Genomic DNA, 27,406 nt, shown 5'->3' on the forward strand with positions numbered 1-27,406 from the left:
CAGGGACGTGTATTATAACTTAATTTCTCTGAAATAGGTAAGATAAGGACAGAGAGGGTGCCTTGCATTTTTTTTAAAGGATTAGATAAATCCATGGAAGATAAGTTTATCAATGGTGATTAGCTATGATAGCTACTGAATTGGACACCCATATGCCACTGAATAACGGTGTTTGGGCAGCTCAAACATGTGTGAGTGAGTACAACTGAAGAAAGACAGTTTAGCAATAATCAGTTGGGAAACTGTCATGGGTCCAGAATGCCGCAGCCATAATGTTGACCAGGGCCAGTTACAGTTTGTTTCTGGGCAGAATATGTCCATGTAAAGCCATATACAGCTTAGGTCCAGACTATTTGTAAGACTGTAACTCCTCATATGAACTTGCCAGAACCTTAAGATCATCAAGGAAAAGGCTTTCTCTCAGTCCCACTGCCATTACAGGCTCATTTAGTAAGGGCACACAAGACAGCTTTCTCAGTGGCTGCTCTCACCCTTTGGAATTCCTTTTCATGGGAGGTTAGGCTGGCACCCTTTCAGCTTTCCTTTCATCAACAGGCAAAAGCATTTCTTTTCAAGCAGACTTTTAATATGTAATTGCACCCAGGGTGGCTTCTTATTGTGATGGAGAATACTATGGCATGAACTATCCTAAATTTAGTATTCAACAATCATTTCTTACTCTTTGAAATCTTGTATAGTTTCTTCATAAGCTGCCTTTCTGCATTCTGATCTTCTGATTTTTTGACTACAGCCAAGACTCTGATTGATGACTGAGCCCAGATATGGAAAATCTAAAAGCTATATAGGGCCACTGCGTGGAGAAGATGGCAAAATGCTAACAGGAGATAGAGAAAAGGCAGAATTACTCAACACCTTCTTTGCCTCAGTCTTCTCAGAAAAGGAAAAGGGTGCTCAACCTGAGGATAATGGAGCAGAGGACAGAATAGGGGAATTTCAGCACAGAATAAGTAAAGAGATAGTAGAGGAACACCTTGTTAATCTAAATGAATTTAAGTCTCTGGGACCAGATGAACTCCATCCAAGGGTATTAAAAGAACTGGCAAAAGTAATATCGGAGCCATTGGCAATCATATTTGAAAACTCCTGGAGAACAGGAGAGATCCCAGCAGACTGGCGAAGGGCAAATGTTGTCCCCATCTTCAAAAGGGGAAAAAAGAGGATCCCAACAATTATCGTCCAGTTAGTCTGACATCAGTTCTAGGAAAGATTCTGGAGCAGATCATTAAACAGAGAGTCTGTGAACATCTAGAAGGCAATGCCATAATCACAAAAAGTCAACATGGGTTTCAGAGAAACAAGTCATGCCAGACAAATCTAATCTCTTTCTTTGATAAAATTACCAGCTTGGTAGATGAAGGGAATGCTGTGGATATAGTATATCTTGATTTCAGTAAGGCCTTTGACAAGGTTTCCCATGAAATTCAACACAGAGAAATGTAAGGTATTGCACTTAGGGCGGAAAAATAAAATGCACAGATATAGGATGGGTGACACCTGGCTGAATGAAACTACGTGTGAAAGGGATCTAGGAGTCCAAGTAGACCACAAGTTGAACATGAGTGAACAGTGTGATGCGGCAGCTAAAAAGGCCAATGCTATTTTAGGCTGCATCAATAGAAGTATAGTGTCTATATCAAGAGAAGTAATAGTGCCACTGTATTCTGCTTTGGTCAGGCCCCACCTAGAATATTGTGTCCAGTTCTGGGCGCCACAATTCAGAAAGGACATTGAGAAACTGGAGCGTGTCCAAAGGAGGGCGACAAAAATGGTGAAGGGTCTGGAAACCATGCCCTATGAGGAACGACTTAGGAAGCTGGGGATGTTTAGCCTGGAGAAAAGAAGGTTAAGAGGTGATATGATAGCCCTGTTTAAATATTTGAAAGGATGTCATATTGAGGAGGGAGCAAGCTTGTTTTCTGCTGCTCCAGAGAACAGGACCCGGAACAATGGATGCAAGCTACAGGAAAAGAGATTCCACCTGAACATTAGGAGGAACTTCCTGACAGTAAGGGCTGTTCGACAGTGGAATGCACTTCCTCGGAAGGTGATAGAGTCTCCTTCCTTGGAGGTCTTTAAACAGAGGCTGGATGGCCATCTGTCAGGGATGCTTTGATTTGGATTTCCTGCATGGCAGGGGGGTTGGACTGGATGGCCCTAGTGGTCTCTTCCAACTCTACGATTCTATGATTCTATGATTCTATATCAATGTCTTCATCATCTACTTTAATATTATGTAGATTATCTGTGGTCATTATTTTTGTTTTCTTAATGCTCAGCTGTAAACCTGCACTCATGCTTCCTGCTGTGACTTTCTTTAATACTCTTCTCAGATCTTTGATATTTTCTGCTAGCAGTATCGTGTTATGTGCATATCTTGGATTGTTGATGTTCTTTCCTCCAGGTTTCATGCCTCCTTCTTCCAAATCTAATCATGCTTTACATATTACATTTTTGGCACACATGTTAAACAGATAGGGTGATAAAACATAGCCTTGCTTGACCCCTTTGGAGTCTTCATATTCTGTTCTAACAGCAACCCTTTTTCCTGAATACAATCTATGCATCAGGACAATCAAAAGTTGTGTCACACCCATTTCTTTAAGACTGACACATTTTTTGTAATCTATACAAGCAAATGCTTTGCTATAGTCTATAAAGCACAAGGTGATTATCCTTTTAAATTCCTTAGTAGCTTCTATTATCCAGCATATGCTTGCTATATGATCTCTAGTGCCTCTTTCTTCAATCCAGTTTGGACATTTGGCATTTCTTGCTCTGTATATGGTGAAGGTCCTTGCTGTAGAATTTTGAGCATCACTTTACTTGCATGGGAAATTAATGCAATGGTCCTCTGATAACTGCAATGCCTTGTGTCTCTTTTCTAGGAGATTGGAATGTATACTGAGCATTTCCAGTCTGTGAGACATTGTTTTGTTTTCCCAGTTTGCTGACAAATTTAGAATTTGAATAGATCATGTCTCTGTAGCTTGGAGCAGCCCTATTGGTATATTGTCTGTTTCTAGTGTCTTATCTTAGTCTGGATCGCAGAGTCCTCTCATTGCAGAGTTACATGGAAAGAGAATTTGATTCCAGCCACTACCTGGACACCTCCAAGAACAGACATGTATAAAATGCGATCTTGACCTGCATTAATATCAGCATAGTTACCAAGTCAAGTGGAATAATGTTGTTGTAAGCTGCCCTTGAGTTGGTTCTGACTCGTGGCAGTCCTGTGGATGAGACATCTCCAGGACAAACCAATTTTTTTTCTTTTCTCCCATCGAGAACTAGATGCAATTAAAAAAAAATTCTTTTCAAAAGTTCCACTTTCAAAAGGTTATTTTTTCTCTCCCTGTCAAGAAGTATTTTTCACAGATTTCTTGAATGAAAATAAAAGACAAGGGAGGCGAACATTTACACCAATTACCTGGCATTTCAAACTCAAATAGCATGTCAAAAGGAAGTTTGGCAGAGGTTTAAAGAACATTCCTCTGCTAGAAAAACCCGATATGAATGGTAGCTTTGTTTATCCAAAATACTCAAATCCTGGCCATCGAATTAAAAACCAAAATTCTCACTTGTTGATCTAGAAGTGCTCATAATTTCTCCTCTTAAAAAAGCTTTCGAAATCTTCAAATAATTCATATTTCTTCTGTTTATTGAATTTTGATTATTATTCTTTACATCATTAATCCCTGTCTTCCACTGCCTTACCCAGATCCTGCAACTCCTTGCCCATAACCCCAATGATTGAGTCTATCTATCTGTTTTGTGGTCTTCCTCTCTTTCTTTTACACTCTACCTTTTCTAGCATTATTGTATTTTCTAGTGATCCATGCCTTCTCATTATGTGGCCAATGTATGATAGTCTCAACCTGATCATCTTTGCTTCCAAGGAGAGTCCTGGTCTGACCTGTTCAAGAATCCATTTGTTAGTTTTCTTGGCTGTCCATGGTATCCTAAATACTCTTCTCCAGCACCACATTTCAAATGCGTTGATTTTCTTTCTGTCTGCTTCCTTCACTATCCAGCTCTCACATGATAATTGGGAACAAAATTGCCTGAATGATTCTGACTTTAGTGCTCAGTTTATGTCTTTGCTCTTCAGTATCTTTTCCAGTTCTTTCATAGCTGCCCTTCCCATTCCTAGTCTTCTTCTTATTTCTTGACTGCAGTCTCCATTCTGGTCAGTGTTTGATCCTAGATATGGGAATTCTTTAACTATTTCAATTTCTTTGGTGTCTAGATTGAATTTGTGTATTACTTCTATGGTCATTATTTTTGTTTTCTTTATGTTCAGCATCAGACCTGCCTTTGCACTTTCATCCTTGATCTTCCTTATTAACTGTTTCAATTCCTGAATGTTTTCTGCTAATATTATCGTGTCATCCGCATATCTTAGGTTGTTAATGCGGCTTCCTCCTAACTTAACTCCTCCTTTTTCTGATTCTAATTCTGCTTTTCTTATTATGTTTTCAGCATATAGGTTAAACAATTAGGGTGATAGGATGCAGCCTTACCTGACCCCTTTGCCTATCTGGAACCACTTTGTTTCCCCAAATTCTGTTCTGATGGTGGCCTCTTGTCCTTGGTACAGATTCCTTATTAGGATTATCAGATATAGTGTCTTTGATTGCATTCCATAGCTTTTTGTGATCTATACAATCAAATGCTTTGCTGTAGTCTATGAAACACATGCTGATTTTTAAAAAATTATTTGGTGCGCTCCATTAGCCACTGTATGATGTTTATCACACTATACTCTTAAAGTGCTACTATTCCACTTTGACCCCTCTAGCTGCCTGAGAATTCTAAATACCCCTCCTTAAAACTGCAAATCCCAGAATGCAACAGGAGGCAGCTAGAGGAGTCAAAGTGGAATAGTAGCACTTTAAAAGTATAGTGTGATAAACATCTATGTTTGCAGTGTGGTCCCTAGTTTTATTCTGTGCTGCTCAGGCCTCATCTGGAGTACTTCATTCAGTTCTGAGTACCTCATTTTAAGAAGAATGTAGACAGGTTGGAGCAGGTTTAGAGAAGGGCAATGAGGATAATGTGTCCCTGGGAACTATGAGAATGCAGGTGTGAAGAGGCTAGGAATTCTGATTAAGAAGTAAAGACACAAATGGATAAAGAAACAAAGAAACACATTGTTGTAGTGTTTTTATTTTGCTATGTTTTAAGCATCTTTTAATGCTGTTTTTAATTTGTCTTCTTTAAACAGAATTTTAGTTTACATGTGTTTTAACTTGGATAAAGACTTTTTAAATTGTATTGTGCTTTTAAAATATTGTATGCCACCTTGGATCCCATGCTGGGGGAAAGGTGGATATAAATTAATACATTAGCAAACAAATAATTCTGGAGATAGAATAATTCTGGAAGGGTGCTAAATAAAGAGTCAGGAAGAGAAGAGGAGGAAAGCTCCCTAAGAGTATCAGTTTACATCTTGAAGAGGTTAGGATAGGTAGATAAGAGAGGAAGAGACTTTGGATCACTGAACGCTATCTCTGCTGCTGTCCCTAAGACATTTATAAAAAGAGCTGACCTTTGTATTTCCAATAGCTTTTTCAGTTTAAGATGGTGTTGGCAGGCCAGAAGAGATAAAGGCAACCTTGATGGTGCAATTTGTAAGCAATGTTTGAAAGAGGGAAGCTGTAGCCATCACATTAAGAAGAGACATATAATAGAATCGTCAGATATCCAAAGGCCTGTCACCTGTTGGAGAAGGAGCAGATTTGATCTCAAGTTGTTCCAGTGGCTAGATCTAAACCAATGGGCATCTAAAACCAATGATACTGATCGAAGTTATATCAGAGGCTGATATAACTTTGATTAGTATCATTAATTTCTACTGATATATTTCTATCAGTAGAAATTTCTTAATGCTAAGAATGTTCAGTGATAGAGGTGGGAGATACCTCAGAATCTGATGGGCTGGTACACAGGTTAACACACAAGTCATTGGACATAGCATCAACAATTGCTGAGAACATGTTTTCACCCATCTCTTCTAGAAAGAACTATACTGCTGAAGTTCTGTTCTGTCATTGCAGAGGTAGGTGGAAAGACAATCTGGTCCCAGCCACTAGCTGTTCACTTCCAAGAACAGACATGTATAAAAAGTACACTAGATAGTTTATCACAATTATTTCTCAAGGCTATTAAATTCTCTCTCTCTCTCTCTCTCTCCCTCCTTCCCCCCTCCCCCCCTCTCTTTTTCTTTCTTTCTTTTTTGCAAAGTTTGGAAATATTTAGAATTCAGTTTCTGAAAGAAGAACCACCCCCCTTTTAAGCTGACATTTTAAGTATTCAGTATGATCGGAACATTTTGGGTAGCGCATAATATCACCTCTGGCAGGGACGTAGCCAAAGGGGGGGGGGGGGTTCTTGGGGTCCGGACCCTCCCTTCCATTAGAAAAATGAATGGTGTGTGCTGCTGCGCCACCACACTCAAGCCCCATTATAATGGTGGCACTTAGTCTGGACCCCCCCTCCTTCCTAAAATCCTAGCTATGTCCCTGGCTCTGGACATAGATGGATTTATTATTCTTCATTCCTGATGAGTTGTAGAGACCAACATGATGGTGTACATAGCATTTTCTACTCATGTAAGAGAAAACATAGCTCTCAAAAAATGTGTGATGACATGCAATCTTCATTTTTTTCTCTTCAAGGACAGTTAAGAGGACTACTTGGTGCAAGCCTTGGAAGAAGTCGAGAGTTCATTCCCTAGAGTGTCCCACATTTTGCTGTTCCTTTATTATTATCTTGAATTGAGGTTAATAATATCTAAATTGGTTTGGCTTTGCACCTCTAGCTCCCATAGCTGGTCCTTATCTGATGGATAAAAGTGGCAGATGTCCTTGATGCTTCAGCAAATAGATTGTAAGAATGAGGGTGAACTTCACAGGCTTCAAGACAAAGATAAATGGCTACTACAATCTCAATTTTGCCCCAGTGTTACTACAAATGCATCATACATAATGAATAAGGATGTCAGTGGCTGGAAAAGAAATTGAACAAAATGCTTCTCTCACTTTGTACCATGGTCTGGAGGTATTAGTTAAGTTCACTATAGCCTGACCATTGCATAGTACATACAAAGTGTGATTTGGAGCATTAAAGTAAAGGTAAAGGTAGTCCTTTAACATGAATGTCTAACCGTAACTGACAATAGGGTGCAGTCCTCATCTCCATTACTAAGCTGAAGAGCCAGCCTTGTCCGAAGACTACTCCGGTGGCCAGTATGACTGCACCAAACACTTTTACTTTTCCACGGAAGTGGTACCTATTTATCTACTTGCATTTGCATGCCTTTAAACAGCTAGGTTGGCAGAAGCTGGGTTAGTGACAGGAGCTCACCCCATCATGCAGCACTTAGACCACGAACTGCCAGCCTTCTGATCTTTTGATCATCAGAATTGACATCTTAACTACTAAGCCACCACATCCGTTGAAACATCCCTTGGAGCATTACTGAGGGTTGTTTTTTTTCTCTCCCAATTTTAGACTGAAATATTTATCTTTTCAGATACATTTGTTGTTATTTGCGATTAAATTGACTTCAACCAAGAGGACTGTATGAATGAGAGACTTTTAAGAAAATTGCTCATCAACTGCCCTCCACAGGTCTTGAAATTCAAGTCCATGGCTTCCTTGATTGAACTAATATAGCATTTGTATAATAGTCTCTTTTCCTATTGCCTTTCACTTTACTAAGCATTATCATTGAATCTTGTTGTTTCATGATGGAGAGATGTAGTAGTGATGGGTGACTTCAACTATCATGATATTTGCTGGAAACTCAAACTCAGCCAGTACCTCCAGGTCTAGCAAATTCCTCACTTGCCTGGAAGGCAATTTCATTGTCCAAGAGGTGAAAGAGGCAACAAGGGGATCAGCCATTTTATATCTGATCTTAAACAACAGGGATGGCCTAGTTAATGGTGTGCAAGTGGTGAGATCCTTAGGTGGGAGTGACCATGTTCTCCTGGAATTTGTTATACAGTGGAAAGTAGGAGCCAGGCATAGTCAGACATGCATTCTAGACTTTAGCAAAACTGATTTCAGTAAACTTAGGGAAATACTGGGGGTGATCCCATGGTCAGAAATACTAAAAGAGAAGGGATTTCCGGATTTTGTACAGATAAGCAAAGTGATGAAACAGATGTTACCATTTTTATTGCTTAATAAAATTAATAAAAATGAAAAAAAAAAAACCTCCAGGGGAACAGGAGAAGTCCCAACAGACTGGAGCAGGGCAAACGTTGTCCCCATCTTCAAAAAGGGAAGAAAAGAGGATCCCAACAATTATCCTCCAGTTAGGCTGACATTAGTATCAAGACCAGGGAGGATTCTAGAGCAGATCATTAAACAGAGAGTCTGTTAACATTTAGAATGGAATGCCAAAATCACAAAAAAACCTACATGGGTTTCTGACAAACAATTCATGCTTTTCAAACAATTCAACCACAATTCAAACAATTCAACCACAAGGTTGCGAGTTCAAGACCAGCAAAAGGGGCCAAGCTCGACTCAGGCTTGCATCCTTCCAAGGTCGCTAAAATGAGTACCCAGACCGTTGGGGGCAAATTAGCTTACTTGCTAATTAGCTTACTTGCTGTTCACCGCTATGATCTTTGGAATAGCAGTATATAAATAAAAATTATTAATTAATTAATTAGACTAATCTGATCTCTTTTTTTTTTATAAAATTACCAGTTTGTCAGATGAAGGGAATGCTGTGGATGTTGCATTTTGATTTTAGTAAGGCCTTTGACAAGGTTCCCCATGACATTCTTGCAAACAAGCTAGTAAAATGTGGATTAGAGAATGCAACTGTCAAATGGATTTGTAATTGGTTCACTGGCCAAACCCAAAGTGTACTTAGCAATGGCTCCTCTTCATCCTGGAGAGAAGTGACCAGTGGGGTGCCATAGAGTTCTGCCCTGGGCCCAGTGCTATACACCCTCTTTATCAATGATTTAGATGAAAGAACAGGGGGCATACTTATCAAATACCCCAGTGGACAAGATCAAAATTCAAAATGAGCTGAACAGATTGGATGACAAAGATAACAAAATGAATTTTAACCCAGAGAAATGTATAGTACTGCACTTAGGGGGGAAATGAAATACATAGATATAGGATGGGGGACACCTGTCTTAAAGAGACTACATGTGAAAGGGATCTAGGAGTCATAGTACACCACAAGTTGAATATGACTCAACAGTGCGATGAAGCAGCTAAAAAGGCCAATGTAATTCTAGCTGCATCAACAGAAATATAGTGTCTAGATCAAGGGAAGTAATAGTGCCACACTATTTTGCTTTGGTCAGGTTTCACCTGGAATACTGTGTCCAGTTCTGGGCACCACAATTCAAAAAGGATGTGGAGAAACTGAGCATGTCCAAAGGAGGGCGACCAAAATGGTGAAGGGTCTTGAATCCATGCCTTATGAGGAGAGACTTAAGGAGCGGTGTAAGTTTAACCCTGAGAAGAGAAAGTTAAGAGGGGATATGATAGCCTTGTTTAAATAATAATAATAATAATAATAATAATAATAATAATAATAATAAATTTTATTTCTACCCTGCCCTTCCATAGATATGATCAGGGCGGCTTACAAATTTTTAAAACATTTCAGTACAGGATAAAAATTTGATATAACAGTTAAAAACATTACTACAAAAAACAGGAACAGGAAAACAATAAAATACACATGTCAAGGGCAAGGAAAAGAAGAAGATTAGTTTACATCGGTCCGGGGTCAAAAGGGAAAAAAGAGGGTAGGAAAATAAACAGAGAATCTAAGGTGGGAAGGCCAGCCGGAATAGATACGTTTTCAGTTGTTTCTTGAAGAAAGCTAATGAGGCGGCGGAGCGAAGCTCTGCAGGGAGCTTATTCCAGAGTGAAGGGGCAGCAATAGCAAAAGCCCTCTGTGAGGTCCGTACAAAGTTAGACCTAGGGACCTCCAACAATTTAGTCCTGGAAGTTCTGAGTGTGCGAGGCGGATTATATGGGGAGAGGCGGTCCTCCAAGTACCCTGGGCCCAAGCCATTTAGGGCTTTATAGGTCAAAACCAACACCTTGTATTGAGCTCGGAAGCGAATAGGCAGCCAGTGAAGGTCTTTTAAAATAGGTGTTATATGGTCCGACCTGGAACTACCAGCGACCAATCTAGCTGCCATGGTCTGCACCAATTGCAGCTTCCGGGTTTGGTACAAGGGTTGCCCCATGTAGAGCGCATTGAAGGGATGTTATATTGAGGATGGAGCAAGCTTGTTTTCTGCTGCTCCAGAGAATAGGACCCTGTACAATGGGTGCAAGCTACAGGAAATGAGATTCCACCTCAACATTAGGAGGAACTTCCTGACAGCAAGAGCTATTAGAAAGTGGAACATGCCCTCTCAAAGTGTGGTGAAGTCTCCTTCCTTGGAGATCTTTAAACAGAGGCTGGATGGCCATCTTTCAGGGATGCTTTGATTGTGATTTCCTCCATGGCAGCAGGTTGGACTAGATGGCTTTCCAACTCTATGATTCTATGATTCTATGATGTTACCCAAATGTGATGGTTTAGTAAGTTCAAGTCTGATTTGCTCTCACACCCATTTATTTGTCTTTTTGGCAGTTTGCAGTATCCATAGAATTCTCCAGCACATTGATTCTCTGTCCTTCAATCCACACACACATACACACATATTCAATTTTTCACAACTGTACAGAGAAATTAGAAAATCATGCTGGCCATATGATCATTGAGTAGTCTCTGACAATGCAGATCTGGTGGACACAGACCAATCCTGGCCCCAGAGGCCCTAAAGAGACCAGCTGTTTGTAGCAGAGTTTCTGAAACTCAGTCACAACAGCCAGAAGACTGGACAGGCCCTTATGCCCCATACCTATTGCTACCCTCACATCCCCTTTGAAGGTCCCCACTGCAGCCAAGTGACCACTTCTGACCCACTGCAGTTGGAAGAGGATGTCTGGTCATGTGTGTGGGCCAGATACCCCATTTCACCATTATGGGTTATGGAGAGGGCCTTCAGAGAGGATGCAGCAGTGGTGACAGGTAAGGGTCATGTCACAGCAGCAGATCCACAGTGCAGTGGTGGGTGGGTGAACACCTGCATGTAACACCTGCATGTCACCACACTGGCCTGTGGACTGGAAACTATGGGAAGCATAGCACAGGGCTGCCCCATTAATGATTGTGTAGAAGAGGGAATTTGAGTAGATGTTACGTGTGATCTGGTTGTGTGGCAAGCAACTTCTGCTGAAATTCCCTCTTCAGTACCAGAGCCCTCTTCAGTTTTTGGTCTGGCAATCCTACTGGCAAGGGACTGAGAGGCAATTGTGGCTGCTGATTTTGGCAATTTTATTCCACATAGCAAGAGCCCAAGAAGGTCCTCCTCACTGGCAGTGTAGTGTGGTAGAACAGACAGTCATTGCACCTTTAAATACAGAGATGCCTGAAGGAAGGCTATCAAGACATCTTATCATTGATTTTGTACCCTTCAGCAAGGAGTCCCTCACCACCACCACATGTTTTCGCCAAGGCTTAGCAGCGACTATTCCCAGTGGTGGTACTGCACTATCCCTGTGGACTGTCCCTGCTGCTCTTCCTCATAATCCCTGATAAGGGAGAGAGCTTCAAATTGATTCTGTAGCTGCAAGCTCCCCAAACGATCCCTGTTTTTCCTACTTTTATATATCACATTCCTCCAACTATCTACCTGTTGTGTACGTGAAGTGACGTCTCCCGTACAAATGTCCTGTGTGTGTTTCCCATCCAGGACCATCCATTCCATTCTGTCTAGGAAAATGTCTTGCTCCTTACTATGCTGAAGTGTCCCTACCTGGGCCTCTAGCTGCTGGACTTTCTCTTCCAACAGGAGTACCAATTTGCACTTGGTGCAGGTGAAGTTACCTACATCCATAGGCAAGAAGACAAACATCCCACAATTGTTGCAGGTGACTGCAGCAGCTCCCTCACTGTCCATATTGAGAAGTCTAAAGTAGTCTGTGCATTTCATCCATGTGAATGCTGACACAGCCAAGTGGACACATGTCCATTTAAGATAACAGGGCTTGCCATTGGCAGAAGCTCAAATCCATAGATGCCAAACCCCAGGATAAGAAAAGCCTGCTGTATTTGACATTTTTGGGCTCTGGGTTTCATTTAAAGCTTCCAGGCAATCAAACATCAAGGAAATAATTTCTTCCATAGTACATATTCCAGTAATATGCAAAATCCATGCCCAGGAGAATGGAGTATGTTAGAACAAGAAAACACTTTGCCTGCATTTGAGCCAGGGAAACAAATTGCTGAGACATCATCTCAAGCAGAAAGTTCCTGCTCATTGAAACACTGATAGATGTATTATATGCATGAATGAGTCCTAGAACAACAAAAATTAGAACATGAGTGAACAAGCAAGTAGAAGTGCCATTTTTGTACTCCCACACAGGCGAACCTAAGACTGTCTTTGCAAAGCTTCCCATGGGATGTCGGCACCAATGATGCATTCTTGTATGTACTTCAAGAGATCAGGCTGCATTGCCGGGGAGAGAACATGAAATTCTTGTAAAAACACAAAGAAGAAGCTGTTGTCAGCATTATGTAAGAAATGCACATCATGTGAATCCAGCATTTTAAAAAACCAGCTGAATGGCAGCGAGGCCAGATAATCTTCTAAGCATTAATCCCAGTGCAGAAGGGAGATATTATGGACCAATTGCTTATTTCACCCTGCGTTTAGAATAATAATAGTTGGAGGGACTTTCGTCTCTTGCAACCATTCAATCTGGGGCAGCTCTTCAAATTATTTCTGCTAGGCAAGCTACTTTGTGAAAGTGATACTAGCTTTCCCTGCTGAAATAGATCCTGTAATACTGAGTGACACTTTATATTTTTGGCACAAAACTGGCACTTAGTTATTTTAAGCTATCACATTACACCATGTAATGGCAGAGAGAGAGCCAAGGTGATAGAAATGCCAGCTTCTGGCTATGGATTCGAAAGGTCTATTTTCCATTCATCTATTTTTAGACATTCCAGTCACTATCAACTCAAGTCATACCCATTACTGGGAGAAATAACATGACAAGACCAACAATTCAGTGAAGACACTTTGTGCGAACTTGTCAAGCTCTCTCACTGTCAAGGGAGACCACTCTGTTGGCATTCAGGCTGCGTCTGAGCAGACTGTGTTTCTTGGAAGTTGCGGGGGGGGGGGGGGATCATAGGACTTCATCATGTAAAATCATAGTGTCAGAAGGGAGCTTGGCAATCATCTAGTCTAACCCCCTACAATTGCAGGAATCCACAGTTTAAGTATCCGCAAATTACAGAATCATAGAATTGGAAGAGACTACAAATGTCATCTAGTCAAACCCCTACAATAAAAGAACTCCCAGTAGATGGCCCTCCAGCCTCTAAGAGGTGCTTATCCAGCTGTGTAACAACAAGGAAAGTGTGGCATCCTCCAGAGCAGCCTATATCATTATTAAACAGTATTTATCAACTGCCATTCAGTACCATAGTTACAAAGTTGTATTCTATAGTTCCACACCCATAACTGCTCTGTATTTAATATCACTACAAAGCCATGACTGTGGCATTAGTACCATGATTGTAACTGCTCTCTCAGCTCTACTTTACCAGGTATCAGTCCCACGGATAAAAGGATGTCTGACCTGCTGATGATCAGGGAGTAGGTGGATGCCATTCCCTCCTTCCAGGGAGTGCTGCAACAAACAATTGTAACCAGAGTCCTGTTTCTGATTGTTGCAGCTGGAAGACATTACTTATTTATGGAAAGATAACTAAGTAGACATTGTAGAATATGGGCCATCATCAGGAACTTAGAATCTCCATTCTTGCCATTTGAATCCATTGTTTCAGGTTCTATTTTCTGGAGTAGTAGGAAGCAAACTTATTCCATCTTGCTGCTGATTTTTATAACACTTTTGCTAGCATATATAACTTCTTTCACCAACCTTTGTTCAGTAATACTTACAACAGAACTGTAAAATAAGCCAATGAGATCCCTCCCTGAAACACTTGAAGAGTTTAGAAACAATAGTATGCTTGGGAATACATATTCTGCTCAAAACCTGCAAAGACTATTACACTGATTTATTTATTTATTGATAATTCCTACTCAGAATTGCTACCTTACACTAGTGTTAGCAGAAGTGTTTGAAAGTGACATAATGGGTTGTGGATTGTTTAGATTTCTTCTTCAAAGGAAGCCCCATAGAAGTCCATTCACTGATTGGTTTATAAGATCTATACTAAGGTTGCATAATTTCCCAGGGTAAAGAGGCCACGTCAGGTCACTCCCATACCACTGAGTCCACTGTCTCCCAGGAAGATAGAAGAGTGTTGTAGTTGTGTATTCCTGCATGGCAGGGAGTTGATCTAGAATTCTAGATGGTCCTTTTGGTCCCTTCCATCTCTAAGTCTCTATGATTCTAAATTCCCAACTCCCACAATAAGAGTGAGGAATATTACCTATCAAGGTCCCTTTAAGCTTGGCTTTTTGAATACAGAAGGTAAGTTCTGGACATCACTTTGTGACTGCCCTTCATAACCAATTGAAGTTTGTTTGTCAGCCTTTCATATCAGCCTTTTCAGCAGCTTATGCTAACTAACAAACTGTTCAACTAGAACTGGGGAGTGGGGAGGAATCCAACAGTGATCCTGTAATTAATTCATTAAGAGAGAGAGAGCAGATTAGCTTCCCCCCACAAATCTAAAATCAATATCATTATTCATTCCAAGAAGGATTTTTGAGGAAGCAAGCTCCAGTAAAATAATTTTGTTGAACTGAAAAAAAGATGAGGAAAAAAAAAGGCTAAACATTTCTCCTTACCTATACAGTTGTGATGACTGTTAAGGGACCATCTTTATATACCTTATTGCCTGCTAATGAACAATCAAATGTTTATTTCATGACCTACAATCAATTCTATTAGGTGGAGAAATAAGTTCTGGGAATTTCAGTGCAGCCATCAAGGGAGCAGAGGATTGGATTTTTGCAGCTACCGGGAAAAGGAGTCATAGGTAGCTACATGCTTTGGATGAAATGATGTCACCTTATAGTTGAGATGGGGAAAAGATGGTTCAAGGTTTGCATATGGCCCTCCAAGGCCATTTCTGAAGCCTAAAAAGGGCTCTAACCATTACGTTTTCTTTTTTAAAAAATTGTTCTTAAAAAGTCAAAATGTCCTCCTGGTCTGTTTAGGAGGTTTGGAAGCAATTTTGCAATATTCCAACCTTGTTCTATTTTAGGTAAAAGAGAGGGCCCATTTTAAAACAAGAAGTAGAGTAAAAATAACTTCTGGTTTACTTTCTGGTTTTAAAATGATGAGACCTAAACAAACTAATAGGTTGGCATGGCAACATTTCTCCCACAGTAGAGCTGTATTTGAGAGAATATTATACATACAGTATGTGTATATGTGTTTGTACACACAAAAACATTCTCTCACAAAGACACATACATAGTGGGGATGCAAGGAATATTTAAAAAGAGTTTTAAAATGGTTGGAAAATGTGTTTCTTGACTCCTGAGAAGGAGAATCCTGGCCTGACAAGAATCTTCTCAGACCAGGACTTATCCTGCACAAAAGTTTCCCAATTTTTAATCTAGAAAACAGTGACTGGCCTTCTGTTCAGCATTTATGATGTTGTAAACCAGACTTAGGGCACTAGAAATTTTGGAATTCATATTTAAAGCCATTGCATCATTGCAATGATTGAAAGTGTTGGCCAAATTTTTTGTAGACTAAGAGCCTCAATAGACCGATAAAGGCCGGCATCTGGATAGAGTGGGGTCATGATGTCCACACGATGCATACCCCAACTCCTCCCCCATACTAGCATGGAAACCATGCTCTATGAGGAACAACTTAGGAAGCTGGGGAGGTTTAGCCTGGAGAAGAGAAGGTTAAGAGGTGATATGATAGCCCTGTTTAAATATTTGAAGGGTTGTCATGTTGAGGAAGGAGCAAGCTTGTTTTCTGCTGCTCCAGAGACTAGAACGCAGAACAATAGATACAAACTACAGGAAAAAAGAGATTCCACCTCAACATTAGGAGGAACGTCCTGACAGTAAGGGCTGTTCGACAGTGGAACAAACTCCCTCAGAGTGTAGTGGAGTCTCCTTCCTTAGAGGTCTTTAAACAGAGACTGGATGGCCATCTGTCGGGGATGCTTTGATTTAGATTTCCTGCATAGCAGGGGGTTGGACTGAATGGCCCTTGTGGTCTCTTCCAACTCTACGATTCTATGATTCTATGATTCTATGACTGTGTGCGCCACCACATGGCGTGCAGTATCATGGCACTCCTCTGGCACGGCGTCCATATGATGCAGAGCCAAAGGAGTGCTGCAAAGCCGTGGCACTGGTAGCTAGGGTGCCCTTTCCACTGCTCGAAAGGACCCACTTTTTACGGCTCCTTTTTGCACTGTGGAAAGGCCAGATCGGAGCTGTGGCATGTAGTTGCTGCAGCCCCGATTTGGTGCTGTTTAGGGGCAGTCTGTTCAGCCCCTAAGTCTTCAACTACAGAAATTTATGCACAGAAAATAATTTTTTTCTCACAGATACTGTTTGTTTGTTTTTTGCACAAATAATGCTATTTTCTGTATAGAATATGCATTTTTTATGCAGAATAGATGTAGGAGAAAATATATCCCAAGATAGTCTTTAAAAACTGCAGCGTTTTAAAGATTTTCTCACAGTAGAAAGCATATTGTTTAAATTATTCATTGTTTCCTAAAAGAAGGAAGGTGAGCAAGATAAGAGCTTGGTGGGGGGGGGGGGGAGTCTGCACTTCCCAGAAACAGTGTATACCAGTGTGGTGCAGTGGCTTTAATACTGGACTACAGCTCTAGAGAGAAAGGTTCAAATCTCCACTCAGCTATGGAAAACCACTGAGTGATCTAGGACTAGCTATATTATCTCAGCCTCAGAGGAAGGCAAGGACAAAACACCTCTGAACAAATCTCTGAACAAAGAAAACCTGTGATAGGGTTTCCGTAAGATGGAAATGACTTGAAGGCACACAGCAACAACACTTGTTTGAATAGTTATTCATTCCTTCTTTCTGTTAGTTAAAAAAAAATTGACTGGAAGAGCATCAACTCATTTGAAATGTTGAACAAATCAAGCCTGAATTCTCCATAGAAGCCAAAATTACAAAACTGAGGCTATTGTATCTCAGACATATCATGAGTTGGCATGAGGCACTGATAAAGTTGACAATGCTCAATAAAGTAGGAGTGGAGGATCACAATGTAGGATAGATTTCATAAAGGAAGCCAAAGCCCTGAGTCTGCAAGGCTTGAGCAAGACTGTTAATAGCAGGGGCTCTTTGAGGTCTCATTGATAGGGTCATGAAAAGTCAAACCTGATATGACAAGAAATAATAACAAAGGCAACTGTGTAGAGTACAGCTTTTCTATTCCCCAGCCAGTCCATCATGCTGTCTTCCAGGATATTCCATTTCAACGCGCTTTAAAAATGTTCAGCACTCTGTGGCCACTGATAATTCTCAGTTCTTAGTGGCCTGTTCTGTACCATTGTTTTTATCCCATTATTCCCAGACTTGTACACATCTAACACACACATATAAGAATTGTGTAAACCTCAGGGTCTCTTGAGTGTGCTGATACCCCAACCGTCTTTTTATTTTGGCTGCAATCTTGTCAGTACTCATCAGCTGAACTCATTATTGGGAGGAGTGATTGACCTATAACTCCATGAATATGTTTTCAGTTAATTTCTTCTAGAAACTGACACCACTTCTTGTGCTAATGAGTTTTATACGTTAAGTAGATGTTGTGTGAAGTAGAACATTTGGCTCAAAAGTAATGCTAATCAATTTTATTGAGTGACTCTGAGTTCCAGTATTACAGTGGGGAGAAAATCATTTCTGTTCAGTTACCACACCATTCATGAATTTGTAAATATCTTTTAAGATGCACATTCCATATCCCCGTTTTTCCCTCCTCCTGAGATAAAAAGACTCAATCATATTATAATTTGTGGGTTGTTGATTCAGTGCTTTCCCAGCCAATAGGAATATTTTTGATATATTAGCCAGGACCCTGTTGGCTAATTTACTCAAGTAAATTAGACTCATTGAATCAACTGTGGGATGATAAGTTAACACATAGATAAATCCCATGATTCAATGGGTGTACACTATTAAGGATTAGCAACTGAATTCAGGTTCTCTTCCCCTCTCTCTCTCTCTTTCTCTCTCTCTCTCTCTCTCTTTTTAAAGGCTGCTTTTGAATAAATTTATTTGTAAACTTGGCAGCCTGTATCCCATATGAAGGGGAGGTTTCACTGCGGATGTCATCTAAATTTTAAAGTACTGCTACTAGGCATTACACTTTTAAAAAAAAAATCAAAGTGTAAGGGCATATTGTACAAAACCCTTCACCTGTTTTTCAGAAATTCAGCAGGAATATTAACTCTTTAAAGGGGATTACTATGACTGCAAATTTACTCAGTTGTGACAAACGGGGGGGGGGGGGTAGTCACCAATTCCTTTCTAGTCATATTTCATGGCAAGCAAAAGGTCTGGATACAAACTGAATTGTGTGAACTGTAAATCAGGTTATGTAAAACTGAGATATTTATTTATTTGGCTAATTGTCAGATTAGGCTCCAGACAAAATATTGTACACATCCCTAGTGAATAACCAGGGAGAGATGTATCCCAGTTCATACATTATTATCCACCCAAGGATGATTTAGCTATGTCTTTTCCAAAATGAGAACTTAGCATCATTCTGACTGTTGGCATGCATTGTGGATTTGCCAAACAAGGTTGTTTTTTTTAACAGATGTATGCCATGTTAAGGGTAATCAGTAATAAGAAATATAGGTGCTACACTGTTTGACAGATGGGACTCTTCTAATTCATAGTTGAGAATTGAGACAAAGAAAACCCTTATCATCAAAATAATCAAAATGAACTTAATTAATTGGGGGATGAACAGGGAGTGGAAGGTGATGGAAATTAGTAGGAAGCTCTTAGGAGGTGAGATTAGCTATTAAATATTTCTCCAGAGGAAAGTTTAGATGGGGAATATATTTCCCAGTCCTAAACACTATGTAATATTTATTGATCTGTCATTACTTCCCCATATATAAATGGCACATCTGTTTATCAGAAACTTGAGTTTTCCTGCCAACCATCCAGATATATTCCCAATCACAATAATACTGGGGCAAGAACAAAAAAGAAAATAGAAAGATTCATCCTTCGATGCCTCCTGCCATCTTAGCAGATCAATTCCTGTCATAATATCCTTATCATTTTGGGAACAGAAATTTTGTCTGAGCAATAAAGCTATCTTGTTGTGCTGGATCAGCTCTGACAGAGCTCTAAAATTTTAGCTTGGTGTAGGAAGGAACATTGGAAATGAACACACACACACACACACAGAGAGAGGGAGGGAGGGAGGGAGGGAGGGAGGGAGGGAGGGAGAGAATTGTCTTTCTTTTACTCCAGCAGCACTTTTGTAACAAACTGCAGATTGCAAACACTTCAATTTAGAATTGAGGCAAAACTTGTGATGCTGATGAATACAAAACTAGTGATTCTTGCAATATAAATCCTCACTGCTCCTAGTACAAATTTTTATTATGAATGAAAGCTAACTCAGAAACTCTTACCCCATTCATAAATTATTAGACATCCTTACAGCCAATGTCCCACTTTTTTCTCTTGCATTGTCAGCATTCCTCAGACCAAGCAGGGGGACTAGAAGCTGCAGCTGACATGTTTAGATCTTGATCCTTTCTGACAGCTGCATTTTAACCTTTTCTTCTTACTATCATTGTTACAAAAGGTGACTAATCACAGGCTACAGATGTAATTTTTTATTAAGGAGCTAAGTAGATGGGCAGATAGTATGAGCTGGGCTGTTCTGGCTCCAGTGTTCACCCTGGTCAGGTCAGCATGGGGATGACCAGGTGTTTACACGGTTGTCCAAGCAGTGACCCAGGACCTGCTACCAGTGTGCACTCTATACCTTGGCAGGCCGTAGCTGGTAGTGGGATGCCCCTGTTGTCGTGTCTGATGTGAAAATGGGGCACCAGGCTGCATCTTGGTGGCTAGGTATCCTGTTTTCATATCAGATGAGGCAAGCAGGGGCTTCTCAGTACTAGCAATGGTGCAGCAAGTTAAGGAGCATGGAAGAGTCTGCGGCAAACCAGGGGTCAAACTGATCCTGGTAAAGGCTGTTTACCCTGGGATCAGGCTGGATCCACCAGATCTATGAACAGTTTACCAGAATCAGGACCAATATTGATCCTGGGGTTTTGTCTGCATCATCTGAACTGGATGATGTAAGGCCAGGAGGAACATGAACCTCTCAGACTACACAAACAACCCCTAAATTTCTTTTCAAAGGAAATACAGTAACAAGTAATTGTAGCCATTTTCTCCCAACTGCAAGATTGCTATTTTACCCACGGAATAAAGAGACCAGACACAAATGTATGGGTTAAACAGGGCCATTTATTGACCTATTTAATGATTTCTTAACGGAACTGCCACTAATATCAAAACCAAACAGATGTGGGAGACAGGGAAAGCTGCATACCGGTGTCTTGCCGCAGACTACTTTTGCAGGTTATCAAGGACGATAACACCTGGGCCCTCAACAACAGTCAATAAATTGGGTTGCCGTTGGACAGCCCGCATAAGGAAGCCCAGCAAGAAGTCCCCCTTCCCAATCTGCAAAGATTAAAGTCGGGGTATACCTTCAAGCCAGACCCAAGGTCCATTTCTTTCAGCCACCCCCCAGGTCGCAAGGCCCGTGGGGATGTTTCAAGAAATTTTCCTAACACCCAGTAGGGTGTCCAAGGTGCTCGCCGAGATCAAATTCAAAGAATTTATGCCACAGATATGGGCAAGTGTCTACTTAGCCCTTATCCCCCTCCAACACCGAGCACCTAGTTTAAACAATTATGCAGATCCGTTAAGAAGACATCATTGCTTAGATCAGAGAGGTGGACGCCATCAGCTCTGTAGAGATCAGGCCTTTGGAATACAATTTGGGGATGGGGCAAATAGTGGCATAGCCTGGCCTCAAGGGCTCTCTTGATTTCATTAGCCAGCCGTCTGGCCCTATCAAGTGCAACCGGGTCACCACCACACCTCCACTCCAACTGAGGGAGAATGCCTGACCAAACAATGACCACACCTGGCCATGAACATTGGATAAGGGTCAAATCATGCACCACCTGCAAGATTAATGCCTTACCCTTTAACAACCCCAAGTCGTTACCACCACAGTGGATAACCAACAGTTGAGGAGGAGGCCCACGGCGCTCCCTGAACAGCAATGGCAACATGCCATGCCAACGAAGGCCCCGTCTACCCATCCACTGCAGATGGGCCACCTCACCCAGGCCCAAGTGGGTGCCGAAGTGACTAGAACTTGCGTGACGCCCAGCCCAAAAAACCATGCTGTGGCCACACACCAACACTCGCACTCTCTCCACCTTGGAACCGGGACCTGTAACAGAAACAGAAAAATTCAATGTTAATATAACCACCACTCAACCCCAAAACTTTCTTATGTACCTGTGGTAGACCGCCGACTTCCAGCGCCCAATTGACTGAAAAGCCTCCTGATGGAAACCCATGGCTGCCGCCATGGATGCAGCTCCAGTCCAGAAAGAGTGAGTGGCAAAGCCCAGGGCTGCCAAAGCCTTAGAAGTGACAGCCCAAAACTGGTGTTTTGTCAATGGTAGAAGACTCTGGTGAATGAATAGAGGTCCAGGAGTTGAACCCCTAGCCTCTACATACAAGTGAAGAGCATGGACAGGACAAATGTCCAAGTCCAAACAAGGCTGGAGATGAATTCTAGAACCTTTACCACACTGGTCAGTCTTAGAAGATCTGATCAAGAGGATTACAGACTGATCCACAAAACTCACATCCGAATAGAGCAATGCTCTGTTGGATCTATCATGTTTAGAAGATAGCACCAGTTCACTAATACGCAGCACCCCAAAAAATGCAATTAAAGCAGCTGCATGGAATAAAAGGGCTTCATAGGGTGATATGCAAATATCAACCCACTTGGCTCGAAGACCCTTCAGAATAGTGGGAGACTAAGGTGGCCTGGAATCCTTTAGCCAGCCGCTCTCCCTGGACCAGCCTTCTAAGACCTTCTTAATCCTAAAATCACCAGTGTTATCCTGAGCTCCCTGGGCTTTGGACCAGAATGCTAAAGCAGAAAGATGCCCACGAATGGACTGGGGCGCCAAACCCCTATGATGAAGATGTACACAAAAGTGAAGCAGTTGCTGTACAGGAATGGGCAAGACATCACCCAACAGATTGAATTTGAATTGAAATTTTATTTCTATACCGCCGTTCCCACGATCACGGCGGTTTACAACAATACAAATCGAATACAATGCAGATTAAAAGAGAACAAATTTAACAATAACAATTACCCTAACAAAACCAAGCATAACTATACCTCGTTGAAACCTCAAAAACAGCCAAACAGCTCTGAGGTAGCTCTTTTGTGTACTGGCAGCAACTGAGAGACCAAGTGCTCTTGTCACCTCCTGCTGCCAAGTTTCTACAAATGCTCGGGCATCGGATCCACCATCTGAGCTGCTTCGGGGGCCAATCTCCAGAAGCTCTCCATCTGTTTGCGAGAAAGAGCATCTGGAATAGAATTATTTAAACCCGGAATGTGTTGCGCTGTGAACAAAATGTTAAAACGCAAACACTGAAGAGTAAAAGCGCGAACCAAGCGCATAACCATCCTATTTTTAGATGTTAATGAATTGATAACGTGAACAACTGACATGTTGTCACACCAAAAATGTACAGCAGAGTTAGCAAGTTCTCCAGACCAAATGGTAACAACCACCAGAATATGGAAGAATTCCAAAAAAGTAAGATCAGAGGTTATGCCAGACATGGCCCATTCCTCGGGCCAAGACTGGGCACACCATCAACCATTAAAATAAACTCCAAAACCTACAGTGCCAGCCGCATCAGAAGACACCTGTAAGGCATCCTGGAGTTTGACCTCCTCACGCCAAAAGGAGACCCCATTAAAATCAGCCAAAAATTGTGCCCAGACTAAAAGATCCACCTTAAGGGAAGCCGTGATGCGTATCCTATGGTGAGGCATAAGTACACCACAGGTCGCATCACAAAGACGCCTCAAGAATGCCCACCCAGGAGCAACAACCCTACAGGCAAAGTTGAGATGACCGATAAGCTCCTGAAATTCATGAAGGGTGGCCTTAGGTCTTGATAGAAATTCTTGTACCTTAGCTTGAAGTCTGTTAACTTTATCATCTGGGAGCTGTGACAACTGGTTAACGGTGTCAATAGAGATGCCCAAAAATTCAAGCCTCGTACCAGGGCCTTCTGTCTTTTCAGGGGCTAACGGAACACCTATCTCATCAACTAAGGCCTGAAATTCTTTGAGCAAGAATGAGCAAACCCCACAACCAGAAGCTCTTATAAAGAGAAAATCATCTAAATAATGAACAACCCCTCTAAGGCCAGTTCTGTCCCTCAGAGCCCATTCCAAAAAGGTACTAAATGTCTCAAAAGCAGCACAAGACACCGAGCACCCCATCGGAAGAGAGTGATCCATATAGAACTTACCCTCAAACCTAAAACCCAAAAGCTCAAAATCTAAAGGGTGAACGGGCAACAGACAGAAAGCTGACTTAATGTCACACTTAGCCAACTCAGCCCCCAAACCAAATGTCCTAACACGCTGAATGGCTGTGTCAAAGGATGTGTAATGAACTGTACATAACTCATGAGGGATAGAATCGTTGACAGACTGGCCGTGGGGATACGACAAGTGATGAATCATCCTGAATTCTCCAGCGGCTTTTTTGGGAACTACACCCAATGGTGACACTCTGAAGTTGGGGGTTGGGGGCTCAGCAAAAGGGCCCAGCACATGACCCTCTGCAACTTCTTTTGCAATCTTTTGCCTAACTATGTGTTCTAAACCTCGAATAGACTTCAAGTTACTGGATAAAAAGGGGCGACGAGCACCCTGAAAAGGAATCCTAAAACCATCCCTAAAACCCTCAATTAAATATTGAGCCACCTCTTGGTTTGGATAGGATGACACAATGTGTTGCAGCACCTCAAGCTTGATTGGGGTGGGACCCCTTTCCGGTCTGAGAAGCTGTCCCTGGTTTCTTGTTGTGTCCATCTTTACCAGGTCCAGACTGGGACCGTCCCTTGTTGCAATTCCGAAAGGAATGGGGCCCCTTACAATATGAGCATTCATGAGCGAATTTGCACACCTTACGGTTGCAAACACCCTGGAAGCTAAACTCCCAACACAACAACTTCTGTTGCGAAGAAGAAGACTGAGCCTGCAACTGAGATGGAGTTTGATTAGGAGATTTCTTCACCATATGACCACTTTGAGTACGGTCACCCTGCATGGGCCTAGCTGGGGTCATGAGCTATTGTGAATGCAGCATGTCCCACCTCATTGTAGAATAGAGAGCAGCCCTCATCCTAAATGACTCATCATAAAGCAGCCATGCTGGCCCAGAGTAATCTGTGTAGGCCTTGTGAATGATGTCTATATATTGAAACAAGGGAGCCGCCTGAAAAGGCTGCGCCTTGGCAATGACTCCGGCATAAATCAGGAAATCATTAAGCCAATTTGTAAAATTGCGATCAATCCTACGCTTTTTAAGCTTTTCCTTTTCTTTATCATCCAGGTCCTCCTTTTCAGCCTTCGTCAATTCTCGATAAAGAAGGGAAAATACATCAACATAATCGCCCTTTAAAATCTTTTCCAAAGTGGACTGAGATAAATGATCTCCAAGGGGTAAAGATATTTCACCAGATGGAATGGCCCCTGGGGACACCCCAGTATAAGCTGTCCTAGGGATAGGACCAAGCCATCACGGATCAACACCCGGCCAACTAGAAACTGCTGAAGGAAACCCAGAACCACACCATTGTCCCCATTGAGGCTGCTGACCAGGCCAACCAATATGTCCTCGGCAATGTAACTTGGGAATCTCCCCTTATCTCCCCCCCCCCCACTAGCTGCTTGACCATCCCGAGACAAAGGCTGCCCAGGGCATCCCCATGGCCAAGAATAACCCACCGGAGGGTCACTAAACTGGGAGAACCACCCACCTGGAGCCGCAGGAACATGAGAAGCATGGGCAACTTCTCCACTCTCAGTCGCTGTTTCAGGAACCTGGTCATCATTCATCTGTGTTGACTGAGCAGAATCAGTGGCAGGCGCAGTTTTTGCCTGTTCTAAAGCAAGAATACGTGCATTAATATTGTCATATCACATTAGCGCTTCGTGACAACCTTTGTGAAGGGGGTGCCTGTGGCACAGAGACCAGCACACCATGTGACTCTTCTAAAGCCTTAACCCTAGCTTCCATTAAACCTAGTTGGGAATCATCTGAATCATCACTGGATGAATAAACCACAACAGCCGGCCTTTTAGCAGGCCGCGCCGGCCCCTTACCTTTAGCTCTACCCTTGCCCTTTTTAGGAGCCATAACAACAATGTAAAAAAGAAAAAGAAAAACACTATAAGCTAAGAATGACAAAATATATGTATATGTATATAAATACACACACACACACACACACACACACACACTCCAACCAGAGGAACAGACTAACTTGATTATCAACAGAGAATGACAAAATATGTGTGTGTATATATACACGTATGTATATCTACACACACACAATCAAATAGACTGCCTAAATGAGACTACTACAACTAGCAATCCAAATGGCTGGGGGAACTGAAGGGCAAACAAAATGTCACTTCAAAATCACATCTGAGCTTTAAAAAATTCCTAAAAGCCACTTATAGCCAAATATGAACAAAATGGCCACCACCAACTGAGTAATAAAACAAAATGGCCACTGAGAATTTTAACTGCACCACAAATTCAAAATGGCCACCGCAGTGTAAAAAGGCACCAACAAAAAGGCACCAGAGAAGGAAGGGAAACAGTTTTAAGCCAAAATCCCTCCAAAGAAAAACAGTTTTAAAACAAGCCAAGCCTGAAACGTCCTCTCTGTTTGCACAATTGCTCCAGAATGAAGGGGGAACTAGGGGGCGACATGACCCCCTAGCCACAGCCTAGCCATGCCCCCAGAAACCCAGCTGCCATGGCAACAGTGCCATGGCAAATTAAGTCCTAGTCTCTGCCCATGGGAGGCCTAGCAAACAGCCAATCCCAGCTCCACAACCTCCGGTGTGCGAGGGGGTGGGATTGCCAAAGTCTTCCAAATGCACACAATTGTTAAAACCTATTTGTAATTTATTTTGCCCTATATTGACATCTGATTGTTTCATGCCAAAAAGAACCTAGTTTAGAGTGGCAGGTGTTACTACTACCAGTGTTATATACCGTCAGTAGTGCCAAACTATTGCTAGAGCTGCTGGTATTGCCTTCCTACACCCCATTGCTGGAAGTGAGGGGATATGAGGGGTGCTGAAAAATACTCAGCCTGACTTACTTCCTAAAATCTGAACATAATTTTTCTTACTGTAACTTGTAAGAGGTAGGCTTTTTTTGTATTGTTAATTGCCAATTTGTAAGATAGTAGTTCTAATTTCTGATTCTTTCAGATAATTGCTAGGACCAAGTCAATGAAAACTGTGGATTTTTCAAGAGCAGAACTCCAGGCTGTCATGAAGTTCCTGTTCCTGCAGAAGAAAACTGCAAAAGAAATCTGGGTATATGATGCCCACATTGAGTGACAAGTGCCCATCATACTCAGATGTGGTGGTATGCCAGTTTGCAGCATAGTGACTATGAGACAAAAGATGTAACAAGTTCTGGGATGCCTTCAACTATGTCAAGTGCAGAAATTGTTGAACATGTTCATGTTCTAATTTTGGTAGATCAGTAAATCTTAGGTGAAACAATTGCTGAGATGCTAAAGATATCTCGGGAATGCATTGAATTTATAGTTTATGAGCAGTTGGCTATGTGGAAGCTATCAGTCAAATGGGTACTGAAATGTTTAATGGTGACCAGAAATGAAATCAAGAGGATTACACCTATTTGATTTTGCAGCATTTTGAGTGATCTAGTGATAGTTTTTGGAATGACTAATCACTGTTGATGAAACATAGTTACATTACAGTGCGCCCTTGGCTTACGCGGGGGATCCATTCCGGACCCCCTCGTGTAAGCCAAAAAACGTGTATGCTTGAGCCCCATTCACTTGAATGGGGCTTGTGCACGTGGCGCTGTGGCGGTGCACATGTGCCATGGATGCGCACCGCATTCATTCAAATGGGACACACTGCCCCTTGTGCCCAACGTACTCCCGTGCG

General features: G+C 41.8%; 1 protein-coding gene and 2 pseudogenes across 1 annotated transcript; all 3 read right to left on the reverse strand.

Annotated features, from left to right (window-relative positions):
* Nucleotides 1–20,551: 20,551 nt before the first annotated feature.
* LOC149315578 (uncharacterized) lies at nucleotides 20,552–25,373 on the reverse strand. Its single transcript, XM_089518475.1, has 2 exons — nucleotides 25,222–25,373; nucleotides 20,552–21,574 (listed from the first exon to the last, which is right to left on the reverse strand). Exons 1-2 carry the CDS (start codon nucleotides 25,298–25,300, stop codon nucleotides 21,009–21,011), a joined length of 645 nt encoding a protein of 214 aa, XP_089374601.1. The 5' UTR covers nucleotides 25,301–25,373; the 3' UTR covers nucleotides 20,552–21,008.
* LOC149315579 (uncharacterized) lies at nucleotides 21,528–22,472 on the reverse strand (annotated as a pseudogene).
* LOC149315580 (uncharacterized) lies at nucleotides 24,199–25,172 on the reverse strand (annotated as a pseudogene).
* Nucleotides 25,374–27,406: the final 2,033 nt, after the last annotated feature.

Source organism: Sceloporus occidentalis, unplaced genomic scaffold, assembly GCF_023333645.1.
Source record: "Sceloporus occidentalis isolate IW3139 unplaced genomic scaffold, rSceOcc1.0.p SCAF_3, whole genome shotgun sequence".
Taxonomy (NCBI): domain Eukaryota; kingdom Metazoa; phylum Chordata; class Lepidosauria; order Squamata; family Phrynosomatidae; genus Sceloporus; species Sceloporus occidentalis.